Here is a 9,233-nt window from a genome sequence, read left to right as displayed (position 1 = left end):
ATCAAGTGATTTTGACTCACCAAGAATGACAAAGACATCGTTACTGCATTGAGGTGCTTTCTGTAGTTGGAAGAAGACAATGTCTATACATTTGAAAAACTGAAAAACACTCTTGTGTGTTTCAGGTGAATACATAGGCAAAGTGATCAGAATAACAGGGAACACTGAGAGGGTGGAGTTGGTAAAGGAAACCCAGCAAGAAGAAGTGAGTATTGAGTTTTCAAATGATGTAGAATTTAGATTGGTGGAATTTGAATTTCCTTCACAGAAAATTTCCTTAGAGACCGAAACTTTTCAGCTTTCATTAAATATTTAAATGATGTTTAAATGTGTTCCAATTTTAGAAATCTCAGTTAGCTAAGCTTCCAGTGAGAAAGCCACTCTGATAATAGAGCAGTTGGGGGCAGAAAGTCCAGGCCTTCTAGACTGGCACGTGGGTGAGAGGCAGCCATGGTTCTGTCCCTGGCCATGGGGCCTTCGCCAGCCTGGCGGAGTTGAAGGCAGGTGGAGGGTCGAGCACACCTCAGTGCTGGAATGGTCCTGGCAGTTTGGAAGTGGTAAGGTCATCTTAGGAGAGGTGGAAGTAAATTTTTCCAACGTGGCATAAAGGGTCAGAGACTCACAAGGCAGGGTATCCACAAAGTGGTACCCAACCCTAGTGCATGCCCATCGTCAGTAACACCATGTCTGCTGAAAAGTGAGACACTGGGTTGCTCTTCTTCATTAAGACATGTAAGTCCCTGCCGTAATTAACGGCCAACTTCATTTTGAGTGTAACGGCCATGGGGAAGTTCTCACACAAGACGGCTAAGAAAACTTCCTGCCACCCAGTGGTTACCAGGGTATCACTTCTCAAGCTCTGCAGCAGCTGGGCAAAGAAAGAACAGTGCTAGTGCTGAGGCTGGACAGAGCCAGCAGCCCAGTCACAAAGGGCCTTTCCCCCAGGCTAAGGGGCCTCCACTTAACTCTTAGCCAGTGGAGAACCACAGGGGCAGGACACCATCAGATCTGTATTGAGGTTCCCACCAGACATAAAATCCTTCAGGGCTTTTTACTCATGTCTGTGAAGTGGCTTAATTACTAAAATGGGCCAACTGAAAAACCAAAGGACATGTACTTTGTATGTTCCTGAATAAAATTAAAGTTTTCTTCCTTTTTCCTTTGCGTGGGGATGTGGTCTGGGATGGGCAAAAGCAAAGTCCAGGGCTAACGGGAGATGTGTGGTTTGGAGACAGGAGGTGGTGGACACTAAAATGGAGGCTCTGTCAGGCTGGACCACCTGGAGTGTAGCCGTGAGGTTCTTCCTGGCTTGCACGTTCCAGATGCCAGCCTTGGCAGGGCCTCTCCCTCCTCTGTGATGCCAGGACCCTGGAGAGAGCAGGAGCTCGGGACTGGCTCATGACGACTGACTGAGTAATGAACGGACACAGAGTGGCTTCCAGAGAAAAAGGCCGGGGCAAGTACAGAGGCTATGAGCACTCTGCAAAGGACAAAGATGTTGAGAGCCGGACCTGGCTGGTGGCTGAGGAGATGGACCAGGGGCAGTGGCTTTAAAAGCTACTTTGATGGAATTTGGGATACTAACTGCTGGTGGGGCTTGGAGAGACAAATGGGTCAAGAGTGGTTGCAGCTCCCGACCTGGCAGCTGGAAACTAGACTTCGGGGAGAGAGGAAGAACAAGCAAGGATACTGTGCGTGGTGCTGGTCACATGAAGCACTTTATTTATTAGAGAAGAGTTTGAACTCCCTTATAACCAAGGTCATCCATGTTCATTACCAAAGCAAATACATCAAAGAACTCTTTGAAATGCAATTAAATTTGTTTATTGAAATAATATAAACTGTGAGTAATATAGACTATTCTCAGTATATAATATAGGTGTCACACATTTCTCTTGTTAACTAAAGGAGATAGAGGGCAGATGAAGCACAATAGTAGAAGAATCTAGAATAATAAATATTATGGGAGCTCTCCCCAGCAATCAACAAAACCAACCCCACTTAACAGATGAGGAAACTAAGGACCAGACAGCCTAGCACTCCTCACTCTACATATGTTTAGGGCACTGACCATGTGCCAGGCACTTGCTTGGTGCTGGGGATAAGAAAGTAGACAGAACATGGTACCCGTACTCAAGAGCTCATCGCCAAGACAGCAGATGATCCGGGAAGCAAGAAATTATCACACAGTGTAGTAAGTACTGTGAGAAAACCATGCTCAAGCTGCAAGGTGCAACTAACACAGGCTTGGGAGCCACTCAGAGAAGGTCGTGTGTGTGCTGACCTGGGAAGGATGAGGGAAAGTCAGCGAGACACGGAGGCTGTGAGCCAGTGTCCTGGGAAGGCCAAGGGCAATCACAGTGCATTTAATAAGCAGAGGAGTTGGAGTACAAGGGGACTCTGGTCCTGGACTTAGGGCAATAGTCCCCCGGCTCCCAGTTCAGTGCTGGATTGGAGCACGACCTGCCTATTGACAAGCATGTGAGGACTCAGGACATACATGATACTCTTGCATAGAGAAAAGGAAGCACATTTGGCTCACACTTAACCAGGTGCAGACATTAGGATTTTCCAAACTCTCTTGGTTAAAATGTCTCTTTAAAGGAATAATTACTTCATATTGTAGCATTTCATTTCCTTCCACAATATTTATATCAATTGGGTCATGCCATAAAGCCCTAAAGTCTGGAAGGAATTTTGAGAGATCATTTCACCGGTGGCCAAGGGAGCTCGGGGCAGTGTGGGGCAGGGGTCAGTGGGAGCAGTCTGCCACCCTGGGCAACAAAGGGGCATTCTCTGCAGGGAACTTAAACATTAATAATGAAACTGACCCAAATCACTCTTCTTGTTATTATCACCGTCAATTCTTAACAATGTCTAACAAAACACTCCTCCCTGCTAAAGCCAACTGCTCCTCCTGACCCCCGCCTCTGTGTGCCGTGGCACTGAGCATACAGCTGCTCACGCAGAAAACACACACCCAAACAGGCTTAGAAGAATCCTGAGTGTCCAGAGTAGCCATCCAGTTGGCTCATATTAGCACATGCTCTCTGTCCAATTTTCTTCTGTAAACACAGCGTTAGTCAAAATCAACATACAAAACAACCCACAGCAATGTTTATCTTCCTGAAATTACATTTCTCTCCAATGAAGTTTCTCATCCCGACCAGTCTCAAATCCGCTGCCAGCTGGGCCCCTGCAGCGGATGGCGGGTGCTGTGGCTTCTGCACAAGGTTCACTCAGAGCAGTGCTCAGCCATCTCCTCGGGCTGGGCTGTCTGGCACGTGCTCGGAGGACTGAACACGGAGGGGTCTTTAATACCCAGCTGCACATCAAAAAAACGCATTGACAGAATCACACTGTAGTTTTTGGTGAAGGTTTCCTGGACGGGATAACAATCCTTGACTGTATAAATGCCAATCCATGTTTCATCTATAAGAGGAAGAAAATTGACTTTTTAATAGAGAAGACAGGCAAAGTGCCTGTTTTTTTTTACATTGATAAAATGTGCATAACATAAAATGTACCATACTGGTGGCATTAAGCACATTCACGTTGCTGGACAGCCATCACCACTGTCCACCTCCAGAACTTTGTCATCTTCTCAAGCTGAAACTGTACCCACTAAACCCTAAGTCTCCTGTCCTCCTTTTCCCAGCCCCTGGCAACCAGCATCCCACTGTCTGTCTCTATGAATTTGACCACTTCAGGTACCTCATTAAGTGGAATCCCATCCTATTTGTCCTTTTGTGATGGGTTCATTTCAGTTAACACAATGTCCTCAAGGTTCATACATGTTATAGCATGTGTCAGAATCTCCTTTCTTTTAAAGGCTGAGTAACATTCCATTTTACAGAGAAGGGTACTTGAGAAAGTTTATGGAAAAATAGAATTAGAATCTTTCCATGATCTATTTGAAGGACCTTCATACATACCACATTTTGTTCATTCATTTGCTGACGAATATATGGGTCATCTTCACCTTTTAGCTATTGTAAATAATATCACTATGAACATGGGTGTACAAATATCTATTTAAGTCTCTGCCTTCAGTTCTTTGGGGATATATACATAGAAGTAGAATTGCTGTATCATGTGGTCTCTGTTTAATTTTCTGAGGAGCTGCCATACTGCTTTCGCAGCACGAAAGTCTGTGTGTTTAAAACAGTCTTGGGATAGACACGGTGGCAGCAGAGCAGAGAAGAGCCACGCAGAAAAGCAGTTGCTTTGACATTCAGAATAATGGCAGTAGATTTGGTCACTGCAACATTAGGAGGTGATGTGGGGGTAGGAGAAAGAGGCGCCCCATTCAAATGTGTGCCTTAGAAAAATGCCTTGGGGTGATCCCAAAAAGTCTAAACCAAATCTAAGTCTGTAAGAGTCAAAAAGAGGCAGAAAGGTACAGCTGGCCATTGAAGGCGGAAGTGTTGCAAATATGATGCTTAGATCCTAGTGTCACATAATTAGCAAAGTACACATGGGGACTTAAAAGGCTCTAAACAATTTAATCAAGCTTATAAATTTCCCTAACAACTACTTTCCTTAATGGAAGTGTTTTTCTCGTCATGCATCCTGAGACACAATGCTTAATCCTTCTTTTAGTCCTTACAGGCTCTAGCTGACTTTCTGTCAGACCACTCCTGGACAGTGACCTTCTCCTGGGGACCCCCGATGGAGTACTGGTCTTCAAAGGTGGAGTTCTGAGGAATGTCAAGAGGATCCCAGGGGTCCATCAGGGTGATCTTTGAGCACTGCTTGGTGGCTTGTTCAATCTGAAACATTACTCCATCCTTATACAGCAAAATATATTCAAATAATCTAAAAGACAGATTGAAAAAAAATAGTTTAGGACTTTATGTTACAGTTATCATCCTTTTCACCAGCATAAAGGCCAAGGCTTTTGTATAAATTACTTTTAAAATAGAAAAAAAATTAGTTTTACTTGCTGGGAAATTGTACTTATTTATAAACACAAGACACATGAAACAATCTAAATATGAAATACTTTAACTTCAGAGGTTGAAATTGAATATTCACTAGACAAATTCCTATCAAGAATCTACTATATGCCAGATCCTGTGCTTAGGATAGAAACATGGGGAAGACGTGGCTTAACAGCTGGCTTGCGATCTTTCATTTAGCCACAGGGACACAGGAGGATTTGACTATTGGTTTGGTCAAGTTCTTCTTGCAGCACTAAGTCAAGGAATCACAGAGGTATACTGACCGCAGGACAAGAATCCGCAGAGGACTGGACAGACCAAACCCCTGCACCTCATTGCCTCAGCAGCCTATCAGTCATGAGTAAGGGCTTTGTTGAACGCAGCTGCACCACACATGGGGCTCCTCATATACCCAGAAAAGGCTCAGGGGACCCCGGAACGAAGGGCTTCCCTAAGCTGAGTTTGTCTTCCTGGTCTCAGCCTCCTCTCATGACGATGTGCATACCCTTCATGGAGGTAAGCGGGAGGCATTCCAAGGCTGTGCCCAGGAATTACTGTGCACGCAGTGTGGCTGCCAGTCCTGTATCTTCCTGAAAGCTAAACAGTCCTGGTGCTGGGTGAAGCCTGCTGTGTCGCCAGGCATTTCTCTGTCCATCCAAAACTCAGCCACTGCTTCTGCTCAAGCACAGTGGGCCTTGCAGCCCTGACCTCAAAACGGTACATTCGCAATAGCTACAGGCGGAAGAGCCTAGAGAGGGGGCTTTCCATAAGCAAGTGGAGATAGCCAACAAATCACCTTTGTGAGGCTCACTCCACTACAGGAGCCTCCATGGAGGATGCGAGCTCTCCATCCCACGTGTGAGCTTAAAAATGATTTTTTTAGGAAAAAATATTATAAGTAATAACTGTCTATATGGTCAAAATATTGCCACTATTGGTATTATGCTTTGGGTTTCTATGAGCTAATATCGAAATACTCATATAAACATGACTTCATTTTATATATTTACGTACATCCTGCTTATTCCAGAAAAGATTTGAAATGGCTTACAAGGGTGAAAAAAACCCAGACACATACCTTTAGAAGGGTGAGTGAATGTAGAAAGAAAAGTAAGTGTGCATTTTATGAGACTTGGCTCAAAAATGAAGCCTACCTCTTATAGTATGCATGCAGGGGCCACATAAAACAGTTAGCCCCTTCCTCGAAAAAGTTTGGGGTTGAATTGTCTCTATTTTCTCACACCCAGTTATGCCCCTGGCACTCCAGAGCCTAAACATTCATTGAAGAGGTACAGAAATATGAACATCAACTTTTAAAGCATGTCCATTTGTAAACAAGGGAGTCTTTGTCCATTCACCAATCTTGTTCTGTGACACTTTTAATGACAAGTGGGCCACCCAGGAAACACCTGTGCTGTAGGGCCTCAGGGCATATGGTTGTCTTCCTGCTCTTCCACTCACCACTAGCAGCCGCAGCACATGCCTCCCTCAGTTCCAGGTGTCTGGGAAGTAGACAGTCACGCCAGCCTTCGCTGACATTCCATTTGTGCTGCTCAAACTGCGGGGAGCATCCCAGCAGGAAATGCAACTATATGCAGGACAGGGGGGTTCCCTTCTTGAGGTTACTGCCTTTACCCCCCAAATCCACAGGGCCACAGAAGTGCCACCTTAACTGCCATGCTTGTCACACACAATCTTGCCACCCTCACCAGAGCTTCCTGGACCAGAGGTGGAACCAGACCCTGTGTGAAGCAATCAGATTCTCCCTGGGCTTGTAGACTTGCGGCTGAAGGTCTGTTAGCCAGCCTCCTTCTGCGGCCAGACATGGCATATGCAAACTCAGAAGCTGCGGGAGGCCACTTCCCACACGGGCACTGAGTAGGAGCAGAGGATTAAGCAGAGAAGCACTAACAAGCTGCGACTCCACAGCCATGCACCCTGCATGCATTTCTCTTCTCAGACACCTGCAGCGTTGTAATAAGCTTCCTCTGTTCTAATAAGCCTTCCTTGTTTGGCTTGCAACTTTTTGTGCTACTTGTGACCAGGAATCATTTCCGATAGAGCTGAGGACTCCAAAGCTCCATGTGGAGCCCAGGGTAGCAGCTGCCGGCACAGCTATCCTGGGAAAGGCCCATCAGGGCCCTCTATGGGACCATGGTCATTCACCTGCAGCTGAAGGCTGGGACAGCAGGAAAAAGTCTCTGCCAGCATCACGGTTTCCCTAAGGCCAGCTCTACCCATATGCAGAAGTAAAATTTAATTTTAAAATGAAAATTTCAGACTTGAAACAATCATTACAAGATGTTATCTGTTAAATCTGGGTGGTCTGAGCACAGGTGTTTGTTATGGTGTGCTTTTCTATGTTTTCAAAATATTTAATTTTTTTTTTTAAAAGGGCATAATTTGATATTAAGGTTATGTTGTCAGTACCTTAAGTAAAACTAAAAACAATAATTTAATGGAAACAAAATAGAACCGTATAATTCGTTTTTTTCAGAATCCCATGTGAATACAAATGCTCGTCTGTTCCATAACAAATTTTAGAAAAGATTTTAGTGATGCTTTAGTGGCTGGTATGTTTATGTGAACAGATTAGTAGTTAAGATGTAAGTTTCTCCATCGCAAATAGGATACAGGGCCTGAAGCCTGATAGGGACAGGAGGTCAAAATTCAGAGATCAGCCAGGGTTGAAAGCAGTAATTGGCGTGGGGTGCTGTGTGGGGCTCCACCGCAGACCCGAAGGATTAGCACGTTTCAGCAGAAACTGGATCCCCCTGGCTTGATGCGGCGGGAGCTGTGAGGGCCTCATAAACTACACCCCTGGGGTGCGGCAGGCAAGGTGAGGTTCTGGAGTAGATGTGGGGGACCCGGAGGCAGACCAGCCCCGGGTCAGCAGCAGCAGGCGAGATCACCTCCTTGCTGGCTACACACCAAGCAAAGCACAGTTCCCAGGGAGGGGCAGGAGAGCGTTCCCACAAAGGCCCCACGCCGCCACCGGGCCTCGGCTGTGAGCCCGATCACGCTGGCCTGGCAGGCTCTGAGAAGGCCGAACTCTCCACGGCAGCCACATGCAGAGACAGGAGGTGCCAGGGCCTGTTCAGTTTCTCACCACGTGGAACAAAGAATTTTTATTGCTTTTAACAAAATTCTCAGCTGCACTGACAATTCCTATTGTTTTCTGAAGATCCATTTTCCTAAAAATTTGGCTCTAGTATCCCCATGTTTTCCAAAACGGTGAAAACCTGCAGAAGTTTTCTTTCTTTTAAAATTACCTTTATGTTTTTTATAAAACTAATTCATGTTTATTATTAAAAATTTCAAATAATACAGAAGTGAAAAGGGAGGTGAAAATTGCCCAGAAACTCTAACTGACAGAAATAACAACTCTGTGCATGCGTCTGGACATATACTCTCTTAGATCTATCTTTATGCAATAGTGATGTTTTTCATTTAAATTTTTAATTTTTTAGTTGTGAAGTACACATAACATAAAATTTGCCATCTCAACCATTTTTAAGGGTACAGTACGGTAGTGTTAAGAACATTCGTATTGATGTACAACCACTCTCCAGAACTCTTGCAAAATTGAAACTCTATACCTCTTGTATAATAACTGCCCATTATCCTCTGTCCGTAGGCCCAGCAACAGCCATTCTACTTTCTGTCTCTATGAGTTTCACTACCCTAGGTACCTTATATAAGTGGAATCATACAGTATTTGTCTTTTTGTGACTGGCTCATTTCAGTTAAAACAGTATCCTCAAGGGTCATCCGTGTTGTAGCATGTGTCCTTCCTTTTGAAGGCTGAATAATATTCCACTGTATGGATATACCATATTTTGTTTCTCCATTCACTTGCTGATGAACGCTTGGATTGTTTCTACACTTTGGCTATTATGAATAATGCTGCTATGAACATGGGTGTACAAAGATTACATTGATTTTTCAATATGTGTACTATATACATTTTAGAAAAATTATTCGTTTCTTATTTGCATATTACTTGTTTTCTTACCTGTGTTTTTTTGCTTATACACTTGTGAGTCGTAAATAACCTGCATTTTATTTTTTTATTTTTTATTTTTTTCTTTTTAATTTTCATTTATATTTTGTTTAATATTTGCTTTTTATTTTTATTTTTTTATTTTTATTTTTTTTTATGGTTATTATTATTATTATTATTATTTTTTTTTTAATTTTATTTTGTCGATATACATTGTGGCTGATTATTGCTCCCCATCACCAAAACCTCCCTCCCTTCTCCCTCCCCCCCTCCCCCCCAACAATGTC

At 44.0% G+C, this 9,233-nt stretch overlaps 1 protein-coding gene across 1 annotated transcript in view; it reads right to left on the bottom strand.

Moving 5' to 3' along the window:
• Nucleotides 1-1,721: 1,721 nt before the first annotated feature.
• EPDR1 (ependymin related 1) overlaps nt 1,722-9,233 on the bottom strand; it is a 32,061-nt gene continuing 24,549 nt past the window's right edge. The window contains 2 exon segments of the mRNA XM_063114577.1: nt 1,722-3,432; nt 4,610-4,818. Coding sequence (XP_062970647.1) covers nt 3,236-3,432; nt 4,610-4,818 — 406 coding nt within the window. The 3' untranslated portion in view covers nt 1,722-3,235.

This window comes from Cynocephalus volans, chromosome 11 (assembly GCF_027409185.1).
Source record: "Cynocephalus volans isolate mCynVol1 chromosome 11, mCynVol1.pri, whole genome shotgun sequence".
NCBI lineage: Eukaryota > Metazoa > Chordata > Mammalia > Dermoptera > Cynocephalidae > Cynocephalus > Cynocephalus volans.
Note: the sequence above shows the minus strand (reverse complement) of the source record. Positions and strands in the feature narration are given on the sequence as shown.